General features: G+C 38.4%; 1 protein-coding gene across 11 annotated transcripts in view; it reads right to left on the reverse strand.

Annotated features, from left to right (window-relative positions):
- Positions 1 to 20,634, reverse strand: part of EMSY (EMSY transcriptional repressor, BRCA2 interacting) — a 41,513-nt gene that overhangs the window by 20,578 nt on the left and 301 nt on the right. For 6 of the 11 annotated variants that reach the window (XM_053933045.1, XM_053933020.1, XM_053933070.1 and 3 more), the window contains exons 2-10: positions 19,960 to 20,109; positions 19,631 to 19,739; positions 16,162 to 16,261; positions 15,443 to 15,517; positions 13,044 to 13,219; positions 11,646 to 11,798; positions 7,286 to 7,545; positions 2,632 to 2,896; positions 347 to 619 (exon numbers count right to left, since the gene is read on the reverse strand). In XM_053933045.1, the coding sequence (XP_053789020.1) occupies positions 347 to 619; positions 2,632 to 2,896; positions 7,286 to 7,545; positions 11,646 to 11,798; positions 13,044 to 13,219; positions 15,443 to 15,517; positions 16,162 to 16,261; positions 19,631 to 19,700 (1,372 nt within the window). In that variant the 5' untranslated portion in view covers positions 19,701 to 19,739; positions 19,960 to 20,109. The remainder of the gene's footprint in view (positions 1 to 346; positions 620 to 2,631; positions 2,897 to 7,285; positions 7,546 to 11,645; positions 11,799 to 13,043; positions 13,220 to 15,442; positions 15,518 to 16,161; positions 16,262 to 19,630; positions 19,740 to 19,959; positions 20,110 to 20,634) is intronic. The other 5 variants (XM_053933079.1, XM_053933088.1, XM_053933108.1 and 2 more) reach the window with 3 other exon arrangements.

Genomic DNA, 20,634 nt, shown 5'->3' on the forward strand with positions numbered 1-20,634 from the left:
CTCTTGGATCTTCAGAAAACTGGTGTGTTTCAGGTTGCCAATCACATTACTTTTGAAGTTATTTACATACCTCTCAACCTCTAAGATAAAAACATATATACCTAAAGCATGGTCTGTAACACCTGAACCAAACAATAAGAGTGAAAGAACCAAATTCCTTAATTATTGTTACTTGAAAGCATTAAAACATCCTTCACTATCTACTTATATTCATGTTTGAAGCCAAATCCTGTACTCAAGAAATTATGCCTTCATGACCACTCCCCCATAAACATTTGGGGCAGAATTCTGCCCTACTTTCCTGAGTTGCAGCCAGACCTCATAAATGCGACCCAAGATCAACTACCTGATTCCTGTTTGATCTGAATGGTGGGCTTGATGCCAGCTGGCAGCTGAGACTGCTGTGGCTGCTGCTGGGCTACAGAACACGGCACCAGCTGCTGCTGCTGCTGCGGTTGCTGCTGCTGCTGTTGGGCCTGTTGGACTTGGTGCAGCTGCTGTTTGGGAGATTGCTGATGCTGTTTGGGAAACTGTGCCAAGATCTGAGTTGGATTCCCAACCAAACCTTTTGGGGAAGGTAGTCTGGTAGAGGCAACTTTAACTGCTGATGTAGATACACCTGTGAAAGAGTAAAGGGTTTAAGATTCACCAGTGCAATGAGAAAGAAAAATACTGTAATTTATAAAATAATCTTACATTTCAATTATCTTTACTACCGAAAAATACATTGATATATGTGAGGAAATAAAGCTCCCACGTAGCAGAAGTGCTCTGTTAGGAGGCAATGGAGCTTTATACAGATTTTCAATGTGGCAGCAGAACAGCAGCTAATGGAAAGACCATAAACCCAGTCTACTTCTGCATCTTTTGTAATACAAATAATTCAATAATATTTTCAAAGTCTCATCTTTAAGCTTCAAGACAATACCTATAGTGAAAGTATTTTAAATATAGATATATTTGTATTTATAAACGTTTATAACAACCTAGTTTAGTGGAAAGTGTTTCGGCCCCTGGTGTTTCGGCAGGGGGGCTGGAACTAGATCTTTAAGGTCCCTTTCAACCCAAAACATTCTGTAAGATCACAATTGCAAGAAGGTGGCATTAGGACGATCTCAAATATCAAACCCATCAACACTGGAAGAGAGTATCTCCTAGAAAAAGAGTTCTTTGGCATTTAAAAAAAAAACAAGTAATTGTATGTAAGTTATAAAATTGGGCCACCTGTTTTGTGCTGTTAGGTTAGGTGATCTTATAAGCAAAAGTGATTAAAAGAAGTTTACAGAAAGATGGAAAGACAAACTTCCCAAATAAATCTTATTACTTATTTCTATTATTCCCCTACCTCGCTGTCACAACATTTACAGCAAAATCTGATTTTGTATATAATTCTAAACTAGGCATCCATAAACAACAAAACAAAGTCCATATCTTATGAAGTCATTTTTTAACTAAATCCCAGTTGCAGTGGAAAACAGAAACAGATGGCAGCGATAATGACAGAAGTCATAGTAAAGGTACAATTCTGGCAATCTAAATAAGCAATCCTTTTCTCACTGCATCATTTAAGATGACTAAACCACTTCCTTGGGCAGCTATTTTCATTCATGAGTTTAAGTTTACATTTGAAGATATTACCAGTTCATGTCACAAAACTTTTCACCAGCATCTTCTGCAATGACACTGACAGTCTTGGGAAAAAAAAAAAAGTGTTGGAGAGATACTCCACCTAATGTACTTTAGAATTAAAGCCTCCTCCATGATGAAACCCAACTAAGACTCCACAGTTCAAACAATATGAAAGCCTGCTGTGAGCCCTTCTGCTCCACAGATTAGTATCTGATTATATTAATACAAGCAATAGGAAAGGAAAATACCTCCTCAGCCTTGATATGGCTACCCAATGTTTTGTGGAATGGAAGAATGGAAAATACAGACCAGGAAAAATAGTGATGTGACACTAGTAATTGTCAGGCAGTTTTTCTTTCAAGTGTTGCTCACTAAGGCCCCTTCATTCACAGCTTCCCTTTTAAATGCTAGCTGGTGGCTGTGAAGCTGAAACAGTCATGCTAGCATACACAGTTGGAATTTGAAATCAGAAACCTAAGAAATTTAATCAGGCCCACTCAGGTCTTAATTATAAAGGACTTTAAAACTGGCATGGTGATAAAATATACCAATAAAAAGGTGTAAACACTTTTCTACCTTTCAGAATTGTCACCTGGGCATGTTAGCAAGTTGTATTTACTTGATGTTATCTTTGCATGTTTTTATAAAATGGGCTTTTAAAGATGCAATCACCTTCAAATATTGAAGAATAAACATTTTTCTATGCACCAGACAAAGTTTTTGAAGCCAGTCATTTTGAGGTTATATTGTTTTAGAGCTAGGTCATACCACCACACCATATCCTCTTTAAAAAGAGAATCTGCACATTAACTGTTTAAGTGCAGAGGAAAACAGTTCAACAGGAACTTTTGTGGAGTCTCTTGGATTAGTTTCATCAGCAGATTTCTTTCACATGTCCTGTGCTTTACTCATGTGTAATCAAAAAGTGCATTTGCCCAGTGCTATTCTCAATGCAAAGTCCAATTCCTCAATGAAAGAGCCTTTATAAGAGAATTGCCATACCTTGTGCTACTGTTGACATAACCACTGATGGTGTGGATGACACTACAGCAGTCACAGCAATAGTATTTGCAGTGCAGGAGGGAGTGGAGCAGCTACTGCTGCTGCCCACAGAGGACTGGGAAGCAGTGATAACCACAGGCTGCTTTTGAGTAGTTGAGGCAATGACTGATGTGGGGACAAGTTTTGTAACTGCTGCATAGTTGTGAGACTTGGAAAGGATGTTGGGTACAAAAGTTGAGCTTGGAGAGGTGGTTACTATTATGACCTAAAAAAAGAAAAAAAAAAACAAGAAGAAATTCATTTGTTCCTTGCATCTATATTTCAGTAACATGTCTGTCTATTTAGTTTTAGGGATACATATTTACTAAGAGCTTTTAAGACTGTCAATCACATTTGCTCAAGTTTCAACTATTTTCAAAAAGTGGTGATAAACATTTCCTTAAAATTAGGATTTTTAAGGAAAACACTGAAAATTACTATTGAATTAAAGTAGAATTATCTCATGTCTGAAGGCAAACAGACAGGAATGAATTTGACTTCATTAAACTGGGCCAGGAAGCCTGAAACCCATCTTAAGAGAAACTGATTTCCAGCAAGTTTTAAGTGTCACTCTTCCAAACCTTGCAAAAATATCAAGAAACAGCAATGAGAGAAAATAGACGATTTTTTTATTCTTTAACCATTAACAAGCATTTGCTGAGTCAGTAATGGGAAATGCTTTTGATCTACAAGGCTGTAAATAGTATTTCATCAGTGAAAGAAAAATGCTGTAGGTTTGAAGCAATTTCTGCTTTATTTAGTGCTCTCAATAGCAAGAAATTCTTTCTGATTTGTCTGAAGAGAATAAACACCACCCCAGTGCAAGTTACAACTACAACTCCATGAATCTGATCTGACATAGAAAACCACAGAATTCATGACATTGGAAGAAGTCTATCCTTGTGCAATTCACCTAGGAAACAAAACGTTTATTAAGTATTGAATATGGGGACTGTTTACATTAAAAAAAAAATCCTTTTAATCAACTTATATGTCCCTTCTTGTACTTATATAGTTAAAATAGAAAAAGAAGCACAAAAATACATTTTCAGTTTACCATGCAAGAATATTGAGAAATTACTTTAATAATGCTGTTGCCCCAACAAAAATGTTGTTAATTAAAACCTTGAAAATTTAAACTTATTAATGATTCAATGAAACAAAAGCTGATCAAAAAAGAAGTCACAAAAGGGGCAAAGAAAACCTGTGTCAGCACACACGAAGTCTTATGTTGCTAGCCAAGTGCTACTGAAACCTTGCCTGATAAAGAAATAATATGATAATGGTACCAGAAATAGACTTAAGCAACAAATCAATCAAGAGATTACAAGTTTATAAGTTGCTTAAAGAAAAATAAGAAAAGAAAAAATAAATAAAAGGGAAATAGCCACATGGATGGAATAAAAGCAGCAAATTTCACCAATATGGCTTGTTCAGCCTCTCCTTTTGCACCAGCTCTTAGTTTGATGGTCTCTGCTGCTCAGATAAATCTTTAATATCCTGATCTCAGAAAATTAAAACCTTCCTACCCTGCAAGCTATAGCAGGTTGACCACTTCTAACCAGTCTCTGAAGGACAAGGTTTCCACATTCTGCTGCTTTTCTACTTGATTGCATTCTTCAGCGAGAACATTTTCTCTGCAGTCTTATTTTTGCATTCTGCCTAATTTTGATTTAATCAAAACACCTTTCTCAAATTGCTCTTAAGCTACAAACATGCAGATGAGCTGAACATGACACAGCTTGTTCTAGTGTGAGAACTGGAAGTGAAAGGATTCTACGATATGCCTCTGGAGTTTTATCCTGTTTCTTAAACTGTCAGTTTACACTAGGAATACTTCCAACTGTCTGAAATTTAGGGTCAGCTCCATTCCACCCAGAGTAACTAATTTAGGAACACAGTCAAAGGACAACTTGCAGGTTAAAAAGGCAGATAATAGGTTAGAGTGAATATGAACTATACTACAACAGGGCAAGTTCAGCATCAAAACTAATACAGATATGTAGAATGAAACTGGGCATAATCACAACTCCTGTAGTCAACTGCATTTAATCAAGGAAAGAATAAAGCCTGTAAAGCATTACAGTTCAACAGTGACTGCTATATTGTGACTAAGTAGGTTTGTGTCTATTCTATCTCATCTTTCAAAACTAACAGCAGAGCAAAGTTCAGTACCTTCTGTGTTGTGGTGTTTGTTGTCTGTGTTGAAGGTTTAGTGAAGGTTATTTTCACATGCATTAAGTATATCCAGAAAACATAAAATTCAGGTAAAAATTTAAGTATTAAAGTTCAAATCACAACCATTGTATTTCTGAAATACTATTCTGTTGTATATGTTGAAATTATCCAAATAATCTCATCATGGATACCAAAACTGCATCCCATGTTTTACAGCAGAGAAACTGCCTGACTTTAAACATACACACACACACAAATCAAGGTGGTAATTTTGTTGTTGATGGTTCTAGCTGTTACAGTAAAATCTAATTCCCAATATGTACTGAATTTAGTCCTGTCAGCTCTATTTTGAGAAATGTCAAAACTTAGTCCCTGAAAAAATAAGTTTATTATAACTGCCAGAAACATCACTAGCTAGATTCCTTCTGTGTCCTACACAGGTGACTTTATTACAAGCTGTGACATTATTAGCTGTTATGACAAATCTTCCTCCAACCTACTAAAATGTCAAAACAATTCAAAGGGGTGGCATGCAGAAACAAAAGATTTCATTCATATCTAACAACTTACACTCAAATTGGAAATGTCCTGTTGGATATGAATGAACAAGACTAACTTTTAATTTAAAACTACTAAAGGGGATTTCTCCCACCAAAATCATCCAGTTATATATTTTGGAATATGTAAATCCAACAAAAGAGGGCACTGTGACAAGTTCAGATACAAACGCTATTCTGGCTGCCTAACAAAACAAGTACTGATTTTCCTGTCATTGCAGATTAGTAAGATAGTCAAATAATAGAATGCAAAGTGAACTCTAAAATTTCCATGTCAGAACAAGTGGAAAGGCATAACTGCAGGAAAGGTCCTATCAACAGTCCACTCTTCTGGAGACTTAGTACACTCCATCTTTAACTTCCATGATATGTAACACCCATACTTAATACAACCCTACACATGTTTAAGGGAAAAAATTATTCCTGCATAAATTATAACCCCAATGTGCAACAGGATGGATAGGTTAAGTCCTGTAGTTGCTGTGGACTTGCTGCACTGAATTTAATTTGATGGTTTATGCTCAAACATGGATTTCTCTAATACTCTCGTGTATTCAGAGATGAAATTTGATTAAGGACATTGTTAAAGAACAGTGAATCAAATGAAAGAATCTTCCCTCGAGTGGGAAGAGGTCAGAAAGCCAAGATCTTTATCACACATTACTTCAGTTAATCTTGGCTTTAAGGTTTCCAAAAATCAAGACATGGAAACTCTGCTAATCTGAAAAGAGTCATAAAGCAATTAAGAAGACTAGTAGGACAAATACCATGCAAAGGTTTGAGCTCAATAGTCAAATTCTCACACTTGGAAAAAAATGCTTGTTAGTGGCCAGCCTAACAGAAGTCTGTTGGTATCAAGGCAAAATTAATTCCACAGAGACCCTACCTCTCCCTGAAGTCTGCTGTACTAAATAACTGTACCAAGAATGAACTTGGTCTGAACCATTATTTTTTTTTTTTTTAATCTTAAAAATAGACACAACTGAAATGCCTCCTAAATAATGGCAATATAGTCATGCCATAGATTAGGCACTTAAAAATCTAAGTCCACTACAAAATTTAAACAAGGAAAACCTTTTCTGAACTTTGCATTGTGGTGAAACCTAGGCACACTCAGCTGAAATAATGCAACTGATTTTGACCACTGTAACACTGTTAATGTAGAATGAGAAATGGCACACTAGTACTGAAAGGAAAATATAGCCCCTGGACTTTGACCAGCTCCAAGAATAAGTGTTATAGATCCCAAAAAACTAGTGTCTAGATAAAAGGCTTGGCAAGGGAAACCATGCCACCTGTCCTGGATTTCTTCTACTGCAAAGAGTAATTATAAATAAGGAAAATATAAATAAGAAAGATTACCTTTGACCAACAGTTGTTACCATCTGAAGGCTGTTCAGTGGCCTATGTGATCCAGTTCTCAGTGGACTAGTGTCCATATCACAAAACCCAACACCACAAATGGTACTAACTGGTAACCTTGTTGGCAGTCTCACCAGACAGGCCAAGAATTGAATGAGCATGGAGACTGAATCCCCTCTCATCCCTAGAAGTGGTCCCTTCAGGTCAGGGTTGAGGCACATTGGTGGGGCAGTCTGGGGGAAGCTTGCACTCCCGCTGCCTGTGCTGTACCTGTTCTGTGGATAAAAAGAGGGCTTCAGTCTCCACGGCTGTCAATCCAGGTCCTTTCACACACAGGTGAACTAAACTCATACAAGAGTTTGGTTTTCCCTTTGTTCGTTTTAAAGAGGGATTACCTTATCCCAAGCGCAATCCTTAAAAAACAGCTAGTCAGATCATAGAAAGGAAGAGTCAAACATCACATCTCATTCATTGATAAAACCAGAATAAAGTAACATTTGGCAGCTTCCCCCACATACCTTCTGTGTTGTGGTGTTTGTTGTCTGTGTTGAGGGCTTAGTGAAGGTTATTTTCACAGGCGACATATGTGGTGGTAAGGAGTTGGCAATGCTCTGCATTATATTACTCATTTTGGGGCTCCCACTTACAGGCACTGTGATAGTTTTAGTGACAGGAGTCACTGTCTTCGGGACTTCTTTCAGGAGAACAGGGGAAGAACTAGAAGAATTTGTTCGCCGTCTTTTGCGGGGCTTTTCATCGTCATCTGAGCAGCTGACACCTGGAAAAGAAATACTTTCTCTAAATTATGCTTCCCCTATCTGCAGATCTCAGTGCTTTCTGAAACACTACATCCTTTTTGAGTCTTACACCCTCTTTCAAGTAAGATAAAAAGAAATAAAAGATAAATTACATCTTATGGTCACAACCAAGCTGTATCACATCTCAGATGCTCTTAGTCCTTGATATGGGCCACACCCAGTGCCATGAATCAGGGACAAATCACCCAAAACCCCAAGCTACTCAGTTACTGGGTTACTTCATTTAGTTTGAGAGATTAAAAGAACATAAGAGCCAGTACAGGGTTCTCATTCTGCCTACAGAAGTTTGACTAGAGAAGCTACACACGCAAGGGGATTAGGATCATGCCACACACATTTTAGTTTAAACTTTTACACTACTTCAGGGTTTTTTTGGTGGTGGTTGTTTACAGCAACTGGACTATCAAAGTTTATCTCCCTATAGTTTCCTTAGACTTCAGCCTTTGCACCTACTTTCATTGTCTTTCTGCCTTTCACCTTAATACAGCATCTTGAGATATAATTCTTTTTTTTATTATATAGTTTAACTGTGAAGGTCAATCCTCACTTCATCAGCCTTTGCCTTCTTTGGTGCATTTTGTGCAACAGACATAAAATGGCATCTAACACACAATAATGAAAAACAATAGAAGTCCAGGCTCAAGAGAGTTCTTTCTTCCTCACAATCATATACTGCACACATAGAAAAAAAATCCACTGCAATATTCAGCTCAGGAAAGGATAACAGAATGATTAATGGATCTTAAATCCAAATGAAACATGCCAAAGTAGGCAACAGTTTCATAAATTACGGAAAGGCACAGGTTAATAACTTTGCAAACCTCACAGCTACTTGGTAGCATTGAAAGCAGGAAGGCTCTACAGAAGGATCTGAACAAGCTGGTTCCATGGGATGAGGTTGAACAAGGCCAAGGTCCTGCCCTTGGATCACAACCATCTCACGCAGAGCTACAGGCTGGGGGCAGAGTGGCTTAAGGGTGGCCAGGCAGGAAGGGACAAGGGGATGCTGGCCAATAGGTGTCTGGATATGAGCCACGTGTGCCCAGGTGGGAAAGGACAATGGCACCTGGCCTGTATCAGCACTGGTGTGGCAGCAGGACCAGGGCAGTGACCATTCCCTGTGCCGGGAACTGCTGAAGTACTTCCAGTCCTGGGGTCACTTCTGGGCACCTCCTGACAAGACAGACACTGAGGTGCTGGAGCGCTTCCAGAGAAGGGAACAGAGCTGGGGAAGGGTCTGGAGCAGCAGGAGCAGCTGAGGAAGCTGTGGGGGCTCAGACTGGAGAAAAGGAGGTTATGGGGGGACATTCTTGCTCTCAACAACTCCCTGACAGGAAGGTGTAGCCAGATGGGGGTTGGGCTCTTCTCCCAGGTAACAAGTGACAGGACGAGAGGAAATAGCATCAAATTGTGCCAGGGGACGTCCAGATTACGTGTTAGAAAAAATAAAACCTCACTGGAAGAATAGTCAGGCATAGGAATAAGCTGGCTGGGGAGACAACAGTCTGGAAATGTTCAGGAGATATCTGAGACACTTGGGGATGTAGTTTAGGGGTGATTATGATGGTGTGGGGTTGATGGTTGGACTAGATGATCTTGAAGGTCTCTTCCAACCTTGACAAATCTCCACTCCTGTTATTTATGTTTACCATGCTAACCTGTGTCAAACTATTTAAAAAGAAAAACAATCAGAAAGAAGCTGAACGGATCATGTCTATGCAAAAGATGATTGAAAATCTTGTTCCATGTGCCTGGAGCTTAAAGACAAAGAACACCATCACAGCAAAAAGCAGTCCTGCCGGTAATCAAAGCAAATGTGGTTGGTAGTCAATCTCTAATTAGGGCCAATATCTAATTATGGCCAATCTCTAATTAAAATTAATATGCTGGCATTCAAAAAGTGAAGATGCAAGAACTAACATGGACAAGAAACTGTCCAGCACCACAACAGGCAATTTTGGAAAAATGGTATTCTCTCTCAGTAGGAGTAGCAGCTCATTTGCAGGTACATGTCCAAAGGCTGACAACTGTATCTACGAGACAGGAAACTGAACTAGGGAAGACAAGCAAACTTCAAAAACGTAGCTTTAGTTGGCTGTAGCAGTACAAGTGAAGGGTGGATCTATAAAACCAGATTTCAAATCAATATATTTTATCCTATTCTCAATCAATCAAAATATTCTAATCAATAATTTACTCTATGCCCCTGAATAAGCCTAGTGGTGACCTCCCTCTATAGCAGAGGTTTGATTACGTAACTTTAAGTTTTATTATGGACAGGCTTCTAAATATTACTGTGAGTGCACTATAGAAACTTGTAACTGTGAGTGCACTAATCATATTGAATGTGTGCAGTCATTTAAAAATCTCAAAATCCATTTAAATCCAAAATCCACATGCAGCTAGCATGTTAGGACATAGCTGTTTTGGTGGGGCACCAAGAAATAGAGAGAACTTTGTTTGTGGTCCTTATCCACAAAAAAAAACCATTAACCAATCCATAAGAAAGTAACATTAAACTAGAAGATCATTATTTTATGTTAAGGACAGCTCATTTCTCCTGTTTTCATTGCTGGGATTTTGCAAGAATATTGTTCTTATAATTTCATTTTAGAAATTGCTGTACAAAGTTTCCCACAGACATTTAGTTAAAAGGCAATACAGCTTTGACACACTTGACAAGTAAGGAAGCAGAGCCATGGAAAGGTTAATGGCTCAATCAGACTGTGACTTGGAAGAGGTTACATCACAGACCAGTGGCAAAGTCCTGTAACTAAGATCTCCCAAATCTGCTCCTAAGCAGATTTGTTAAAATCAATGTGACCGATGTAACACACTCTGAAATACATACAATTCCTTAAAAAATAAATAAAAACTATAACAAAATGAAGCACAAGAAGTAGGGGGAAAAAATTAAATCTAGGGACAGACAATGAAAATGATCATGCCTGTATCATGTGTCTAGACTTATTTGATACTCATTACCATGTAGTAATTCAATAAAATCTACATTAAAATTTTAATATGTTAAGAATGTTTTCCCCTGAATCTTCAAACTAAACGCAAGTGATTAGTGCATAGATCAGAAAAATTAAAAACCTCAGTGTAATGGGTTTCATGGGTTGACAGAGCCATTAACAATGTTTTTTTTGCAAGTAACATTATATTTATGTACTAAGTGGCATTTCAGATTAGCTAGAAGCTTATACAGATGTAGACATATAGCATAAAGATAATATTTTTAATAATTAAATAATTTTAAAAATATTAAAGGTATACAGAGCAAGCATAAAAATAGCATTTATCTACTCCTAAATAGCATTTATCTACTATTAATCTTTACTTGTTGTTTTGATAGAATCAAGTAAGAACTGAAGAAAATATTTTAATAGTAAAATCAAACTCCCCATATATATGAGAACATAATCTGCTTTTAGAAGTAGCAGACTTACTAGCCAAACAAAGATGGGGACACATACACTCAAGAAAAAAGACAGTTTCTGGATTCTATGTCCTGGATTTCCAGATTTAATTACATGAAGATGGGTCTCTGGTAGGAATTAGTATGAAGTTTTCACAGTTGCCAAGGAACACAAGCTTCACTAAGACTGACTTCCAGGTAAATCACAAACTGGCCAGACATAGTATGTAAGCATAAACCCCTGCCAAACTGCATCCAAAAATAAAAAAATTCTATGGCAACTGTGATAGTGGAAAAGAGGGACCTTTTCTAATTTAACTAAGTGACTACTATGCATTAGTTCTCAACAAGATGGGTCAGAAGTTCACTGAAATACAGAAATGTCTATATTTAATTTTCAAAATATTTTTCACTTGTTGTCTTTGTAGATTTAGTGCTCCTTGCAGCATTTTGAAGTGAGTGGATTTATCCTGAACACTATTTATCTGAAAAAGGGAAGCAATAAATTCATTCTCTAGACTAAATGAAGGCACAAAGGCCTTATGACTTGCCCAGTGTTGTAGTGTTTAGTTCAGTCTATGCTTCAGCCATGTTCTCCCTTTCTTTCCCTTTTGTTAATTAGTTGCTAGTATCACTTACTTTTGACGTAAACAGTACTTCCACTTGGCAAGACGACTACATTGGAGGCTGGACTGGCAGGTCTGGGGGACTTCACTGTTGCTACACTGCCACTTGGAACAGGGGTAGATGTTGGGGTTGAAGTGGTACTTGTGTAGGAATAGCAAACCACCACTGAAGAGGAGAAAAGACACCTTCCATATAACTGAAGTGCAGAATTCCATTATTCTATCACTATTTTTACAACTGAAATGGAAGCCAAAGACTTACTGGGTCATTATCTGTGTTTTTGCCTCTGCATTCCTGTGACTGTGGAATACTCCCCAGTTTGAGCTAAGCATGGCCATGAGATTAACAGTCTTCAAAGACAACACAAGAATCTAAACTCCCATCCTCCCATCCCCAAAAATCTGTGCTGCCATTGTGAATTTTTTGTATTAATCTTTGTTTTACTTTATAATTTGTTAATTTTAATTTTAGCATTAATTCAATATATTGATCTTTTTGCTTTTCTGTAAGTGATCACATCTAGACTAGTAACTGACAGAAAAGTGTTATTGCCTCAACAGTACATGAGTTGAAAAGACCAAAATATTCCTTCAGTAGTGAAGAACTGATTGTGCTGATCAGCTTTTTTGAACCACTGCTTTTAAGTACTAACACAATGATATAGTACTTCTCGCAAAATCAGGATAAAACAGCTTGTTTCAAGAAGTGTTACATGATCTCCAGTTGTATGAAGCCTAATTCAAGCCTGCTGAGCCAAGCTAGCTGGAACGTGTACTACCATTATTTGAAAAGCATAGGGAAAGCAGAAAGCAACCTTTATACTTGCTCCCATAGTACATTTAATCTGAAGAAAAAAACCCAAATCGGTATTTTCTTGATTTTCACCAAAACCTACTTGCATTCTTAAAATAAAACATTCTGAAGCAGCTTTCATCACTTATAAAACTTTACAAAATCTAGCCATCAAATTCAAGTTTTTAAAGTTTACAGAGCTGAAGAAGTTAATCAGTGAAGGTCATTTCCTGACAAACTGGGTTCTTTTTATATTTCAGCTGCTAGAGTGTCAGTAACACAAAGCAGTCAGACTAATGCTGCAGATACCATGAAGGTATCTTTAAAAAAGGGGTATTTTATATTTCTGTGAATAATGTTTGGTAAGAAATAGTTGGATTTTTTTACAGGTTCATAGAATGGTTTGGGTTGGAAGGAACTTTAAAGCTCACCTAGTTCCAACACCCTACCATCAGCAGGGACACCTTCCACTAGACTGGGTTGCTCCAAGCCCTGTCCAACCTGGCCTCAAAAAAAATATCTTTAATATTTAACACTTAAAATCTAAGACACCAGTTTCTATTGTGATGTTGTTTTTGCATTCCCATTGATTACAGCAGAATCCCATCTTTCTCTCACCTTCTTTGTTTCCAGTTTCTGCAGGAACTGGAAGAGACGCGTTGTGCTGAATGGCTGCATTGGCAACAGCATTCGCGGTAACAGTAAAAGCTGTTTGTGGAACAAGTCGTGGCATCAGTGGCACCAGTCGACGACCTTCTATGGACCACTCGGAAGAGCTGTTTGGTCCAGACATACTAAACAGAAATGCATGTTCTGAAGTATTTTGATGAGTTTTGAAATACTCAGTATCCTATTTGAGTGCATTTTTTTCCAATAGTGCAAGTCTAAAAGGCAGTTTAAGATCTACTAAAGCACTAATACTCAACTTCCTTTATTTCATGAAAGCCCTTGCATTTTTGTCACCTGATATAAAAACCCTCCCATTTTAAATTGAAGAGTTGACTCTTCTTTTGTTGTTTTGTTTTACAGAGCTGTTCAAGGGCCAGAGGTGTGTGAATGCCATACTCAAACCCCCCACATTAGGTTAGCTACTATTCAGGTACAGTTGCTGTACTTTCTACTTCTGGATTATGAAAACACCAAGAAACCAAACAGAGATCATAAAAGACTATTGAAATGGATTATGTTACAGGGAAAAACTCTCAGCTTCTAAGGCAAATTTTGTTCTACCTGAACAGAAGAGCCTCTGATGCTTATTAAAGCAGTCCCAAACAAGGTGACAGAACATGAGATTATTTAAAAGCACCCTAAGCATCTTTCTAAAACAGAAAGCTGTCTTCTGCTCTAGCTTGCTCTTAACCTTAGTACTTACAGTCACACTAGAATGTTTCATAAAAACACTGTTCTTATCTAGATGGAGAAATATTTTTGACTGTTTTACATCAGTCATTTGTCAAATCAACAAAACCAAAATGGCAAATTATTTTTCAATGCTGTAATGTTTTTAAGCAAATCAACCCATTTAATGTATTAATATATTCTAAAAAATAACTTCTCACATGAAATATTTCAAGCAAGTTGCAACAAGAGCTATCACAAAGTAGCTTGTAAAATGCAGAGTATCTGCTCTGTTGTTAAATCTTGATACGCTTCAGCATCCCTCATACATATGCATATTGTATAAGGACAGCTACATAAGCCAAGATACATTTTAAATACAAAAAAAAAAGGGTACAAAAGCTAGCAAAGTAGGCTTTCCTAATGAGTTAAGAGAATTATGTAAGTCAAATACTATATTACCAACCATCACTCATAAGGAATCACCATAGGAAAAATAAAGAAAATCAGCACTTCAAAACTGCACCTTATCTGGATTATAATATTTCACTGAAGTGCAACACCTCAGGACAAACTATTCATGTTCTGCAAAATGCTAAGACTAGAAGTACTACTTAAAAGGAAAACTTGATTCAGGAAAAGAATCCTGATTTGACAACGACATGCTTTTCATTATTCCCCCACCCTTTATTTAAAGGGGTGTAAGGACATTGGTGGGTTTTGATTGGTGAGCAGCATACTTCTGAGTCTTTAAACTTGAAAATTAAAACTTAAGTCTTTCTACAGCACTAAACCAGTATGCCAATTTTGACTAGACTTGGATCAAACAATTGCTAACTCCAAGTGTCCTGCTATTCATATTATTTCCTTTCTTTTCTCCTCACAACATCAAAGCTACAACAGTCAAACATAAAAAAGTCAACAGCTGTAACACAGAATAAGAAAAAAATACAGTTACTTACAATGCAGCTCTGTTTAAAGACAGTCCTTAACAGTAAAATTATTAAGTAATTACCAAAAATATATAACCACTTGGTCTACTGCTCCTCCACCTCTCAAAATCACATGGAACTTGTGAATCAAATACAATCAAATCAATCAAATACCAGCTGATGCCAGCACAGCAGCTGCATCACCGAAAGTGGTGGTCACTGATGTCATCAGCTTGCTGCAGCTTTTTCTACTCTGACCATTTTTTCCTTTCTATGCTGATACACTGTTTTCCACTAATCTGCTACCTCTTCCCCTCTCTTTCTCTTTCCTATGTAGTTTTCTCTTCCCTCTTAATACAGCCTTTCCAAACTGATTAAAATAAAACTAAAAGCAAAACAAACAAACAAAAGCAAACATGTTCATCCTACTTAGGAATGTCTCTATTTTCTCCATTCTCTGTTTATTCTGGTCTATCTTACAGAATGGTCTCCATGCCAAAAAAACTGTTTCTTACATTATACTTGTACAGTGAATGGAATAGCCTTGGATCCAAAACGTAATGGTACTAAATAACTGTTTCTAGGTTCGTGTATATCTAGTACAGTAATTCCTTCATCCATGAAGTGTTTTAACTACTGGTCCTTTAAACCACCATCAATCCTCAAAATTCTACCATTCAGTTAAGGCATAATGGATTTCCCAAAAGGTACTTTTGGAAATCAGTGACAAAATTACTTGGAACTTACTTGTGTGCAATCGTTGTTAGTCGTTCATCATTTACTGCTCTCCGAACTTCAGCACGATGTCGCTCTGTTGAAATACTATTAAAAAAACAATAAAGCAATATATTTTAATCAGAGGAAGACACAAATATTCATCTAAAAATTCCAACTAAAATTAAACTTATGAATAATTTATCTAAGAGAATAAAGGGAACAGGACTTTACATTTAAGAGACTGTCACTTAACCCTTGCTGTCACAGAGAGACTGAATTGTATTATTTCTCAAAAATATTACTGAAGAATGAAAAGAACATTACTGTTCACAGTGTATCCTTGAAAAACAGCTAGAATCCAACCTCCTCATGAGATCAATGCATTTAAAGGATATGGCAGAAAAGTTCACACAGGCCACACAGCATTCTTTCTTGAGGTACCTTGGGTTCAAAGACCTTGGAGTTCTACTGTGACAAAACCACAAGCCAGTGTACATTCATGACCTGACTGTAACCCTTTTAACACTCAGTATCCCAAAAAGTACCAACAAACCAGTAAGGCTTCTACCACTGAAGGATGGTTGTTTTCCTTATTAAAAACTCCAAGGAGAACAGGAATGAAACCTTGGCAACATGGAGAATTACTTCTCCAAATTCAGATTTACGTTGTGATCCCGGTGAAAGAAAAAGCATATAACACGTTAAAAGAAAACAGGTCACAGTTCTTAGTTTGAAAAGATCAGGGTTACCTAAGCACTTTAGAGAGTTCTCCAAGAAGATCCTTCTTCTCTTTTGTAAGGTCTCCCTGTGCACGTAAGGCACTGATGACACCTGCATAGGCCTCCAGTTCTGAAGAATTAGAGCGAATAATATTTCTATTTAATGCTCACAGCAAAGGGGGGAAAAAATGTTGTTTTCTATATTACTGATGGTATTCTAGTGATTTCCAAAATCATTAAGAGTAACATGTCTTTTAATTATTTAGTGCCATTTCAAAAGTCAATTACTCTGCAGCATAAAACATTTCTATGAAAAAATTGTCTCATCACAGAGGATTATCTAGTTTACAAACGCAAATGAATGTGTCAAGCTTTCTCTGACCTGACAATTCCAGCAAAAAGCTCGAAGAAACTGTTTGGAGAGTAGTTCAGAATTCTCTTCACATGTATCATTATTATGAGTTCTATGGAAAAGCTTGGCTTGGAAAAGAAATGCACTATCAAAAGTGCAACTGGTTTTCTTGGTATGCCTTTCCCTAATCAGCATGGACAACATCAGCTCTAGTTTGTTAAAAATGATCATCATAATCTTTTATGCCTATTTACTTGATATGGTACAACTGCTTGAATCTGAAAGAAATGCAACACAATGAATTAAACCTGCTCAACACAAAATAAACAATCCAGCTATTCTTAAACATAGAACTATGACAAAGGCTAACTCACAAAAATACAACTCTGATTTACTAGAAATGTGTAATTCCAGCTGACTGAGATGCCATGCCATCAGCACTTAAAAATTTTTTAAATGTAAAAGGCTACTTGAATGTTGTCCTACTAGACAGGGTGAAGATACACCTAATGCAAATAATTAAGCCTGCTAATTTGGCAAAGAATGACTTGCTCTTCACAGCTTCACACTGTTTAGGGAAACCCAAGACAAAAATTCTCTTGATCCTGACATAGGTGCCTTTCATTTGACACCTCCACTTCAGCAGCCAACCCAAATAACCCCACAACAGATCCTAGTTACCCAAAACAAAGAATAAAAGTGCAGGCCAAAACCTAACATTGAAGTTCACTGCAAAAGAAAAGACTAATGCTTTTCTGAAAAGCTTTCAGTTTAGGATTCCAAAGAGCTAATTTACAAATGAAATCAAGGAATTTCCTGAAAAGAAATTCTGCTCTCCTGTTGTGATTAAGTAGATAAAACAAAAAGCAGAGTAACTTTGGTTAACTATGCAGCCTGCACAGGGATGCCGAGTGACCTACATAAGCATTTACAGCTTCAGTTATAAAACATTCACTAATTAATGCAATGGTTATTACTAATATCAACATTTATTTAGACAATCATATTACAATATTTATGATACTAATTATTTTCCTCTGTTAACAACTTAAAGTAATTCTCAGATGCAACCATATAATTATTTATCAAGGGTACAGTTTTTTTTTTTTTTCTTTTGCATTATAAATAAAGAGCCTCTACACTATAGCGGTAAAAATGCATATTCTGGTCTTTTGGAAGCTAGTAAGGATTACAGAACAGCTGTAACTTCCTCCCCTTTGTGTTTATGCAACCACACAAAACACATGAAATAGCTAAAATGGGTTTGGCAAGTAAATATCATTATTGTTAGTGTTAGATGCTACGATCATCACCTCGTTCAGTAATAAACCACAATCAACACCAGGTCCTGTGTACCTCAAGATGCATTTCAGCCTCACCTACATCCCTGCTTCACTCCTTACAGAGTACTCCCACTACTGGTGTACCATGAGCCAAATTAGATGTTGGGCTGTGAGCTGGAAAAGCAGGACTCTAAAGTAGATGGCTATTGCTGCATGTGACTGTCACATAGCTACTGTTCTCACTGCCTGTGCTCCTCCACCTCCCAGTCTCGTGGTGTGCCTCTTCTCAGCTCCTAGAGGCAGTGCCTCAGCCTTACCATGCTGGCAGGGCCCCCTTTTGGGGACACAGCTCATGCCAGCAAACCAAAAATTACTATTTTTGATTTTTTTTTTCCTTCCTGTCAGCCTAGTTTATGTCATTGAAGGAGGGGTAGCTGCAGTTCTGTTTGGCTCAACTGCACTAGCAAGGTTCTGCCAGCCCACCACTGTTAGCCCAGGTGAAAGTTTTCTTCCAGGCTTCCAGCCAGCACAGCTACATTAATGAAACTTAGTAGCACATATCTGGTCAAATGCTTTTGGTACTCTGCACCTTCTCCTAGTTTCTGTACTTCTTGAGCCTCGCTTAAAACTTAGGGTTGTCACCTTAACATATAGTACAACTTGTTGCAATGTTGTGTTAAACATCTGCATCACTGTTTCAACAGCACGCAAATCCCATATTCCCAAGAAATGAAATAAAAAGGGCAAAGGGAGGGAAAATAAATTCTCAACTCTCAAAAAGTAAAGTGGATGGCTCCACCATGTATGAGAACCGTGGCACAGTTAACAAACACAGCACACCATGTCTTAGCAGTCAAACAAAATCAGAATAAGAAAAGCTGTCACTTGACAGTCACAGGAAGTTAGAGGGAGCCTCAACTTTCTTCTTGACATTATCTCCTAGATTATGGTCCTCAGAAGAAACTCTGAAAAATAGAAAGCTTTTTTCTTTTCCCATCTAGTATCATTTAACTGGCAAAACCCCAAACCCTTAATTACACAAATTCAGCCATAAGAACTCAAAACCAACTGTGCTGGATCAGATCAAAGGTCTAACAAAGGATTCTCTCCCCTGCACTAGCCAAAAGCAGATAAGTGAGGAAAGAGCAAATGTTTTGTTACTTTCCAAAACACAGAAGCATCTCTCCTCATACACTTAGATCTACAAGGACAGAGCACAAAAATATCTTGCAGTGTCTATCTCTTGGGCAGGGGCCTCAAATACTGAGCTACATTTGAAACAATGAAAAAGACTCCTCTGGTTATGGGAGTTGAGTGAGGACATCATTTTCCCACTTGCCTGACAACCTGTGTAACTGCAAATCATGAACAGCATTTTTTAAAATCCTGTTTTATGTCTTCACAATAATAACTCCAATACTTGATTCATCCCTACAGTGACAGTTAAACCAGGACTCCACTATGTTTTTTGGGGTACAAAAAGGTGTCTAATACAGAATTGGGGGAAAAAAATCAAAACCCACAACAAAACAGAAAAAAAAAAGCAACCCCAAAGGTTCTCTTTTCACAGAAAATTTTGTTGCATGTTAATAGTGACAGAAGAAACCAGCCCTGGAACATGGCAACTAGGACATCCAAGAGAGATTCAACCAAATCAAAACAATTCTTCTCTACTCATTTTGCTAGGGCTGAGAGTGTCAGCCAAACATAACTTTAAGCCAGCGCTGTCAAACCAATGACACATGGAAAACGCAGGAAATTACTTGCAGTTGCCTGCAGACATATGAAAATATTTCATGCAAGCAGCATGAAAGCAAATCTTAAAAGGGCAAAATACAGACCCACAACTTGTATCTTACTGTACCCAATTTGCGAAGGATCCTCTTGCACTCATCCCTACTGAGGTCCAGAAGAGTAGGCCACACCACAGGCATCCTTCCCTTGTGTCTGTGCTGCCACAGAGCTCAGTCTCGCTGGAAAAGGAATATAAACGCTCAAGCCCATAATTTATCGATTTCCCAAGCCAATTAATGTTAACTCCTCAGCCTGCTCACAACTCCACCGACATATTCGCTCCCATCCTCGCCCCAATCTTTGTAGTGGCATGAAGCAATTAGGCAGTTTCACAAGTGCATGGACTTCCTATACTCTCTAGCTCAAATGCATCACCCAAGCCTTTTTACAGTGTCCTACCTCCTTCTGAAGCCTATTTTTTTCAGGCTGAAACGCTCTCCGAAATGATGTTTAAGTCTCCTCCCTCTCTTTATGCAGAGTACTCATTAAAATAATTCTTCCAGCGAACCGCACGCTCCCTTCCCCCCGGAGAATGCGTTTTGCGCCAGCCTATATTATATGACAGGATAGCAAAAACATGGTGCGTGAAAATTTGCTCTCCACATACCAACACCAGCCCCCTCCCCCCAAAAATAAGCTAAACACGGGAACACCTCGATCCCAACGCAGCGAGATTCCGTGGGTAGCGGGGACAGAGGGCGCATCTCCCCGATGCGACGAGGATAAAAAAGGAAAAAGAGCAGCCGGAGGCGAGTTGGGCAAGTGGGGCTTGGGCCGGGCAGGGAACGGCACGACAGTGGGGGTGGGGAGGGGTGGGCACCGGGAACAAAAGCCCTGACGCCGTCGCAGCTTCCAGCGTGGGGTTGGAGGGGGGGAGGGTCTCCTACAAGGGCGCCCGAAGGCAGCCGCCACCCGGGCAGCCCGCCCTTCCCGGGCCCTGGGCGTGGGGGACCGGCCGGAACCAGAGACACTGGGTCCCCGCCGGGATCGGAGAAAGAGAGAGAGGAAGCGGGTGGCGGCTGGTGCTGCTTCCCCGCATCGGCCGGAGCGGCAGCGCCGGCGAGCGGGGGCCGG

The sequence above is a fragment of the Vidua chalybeata genome, chromosome 2 (genome assembly GCF_026979565.1).
Source record: "Vidua chalybeata isolate OUT-0048 chromosome 2, bVidCha1 merged haplotype, whole genome shotgun sequence".
NCBI lineage: Eukaryota > Metazoa > Chordata > Aves > Passeriformes > Viduidae > Vidua > Vidua chalybeata.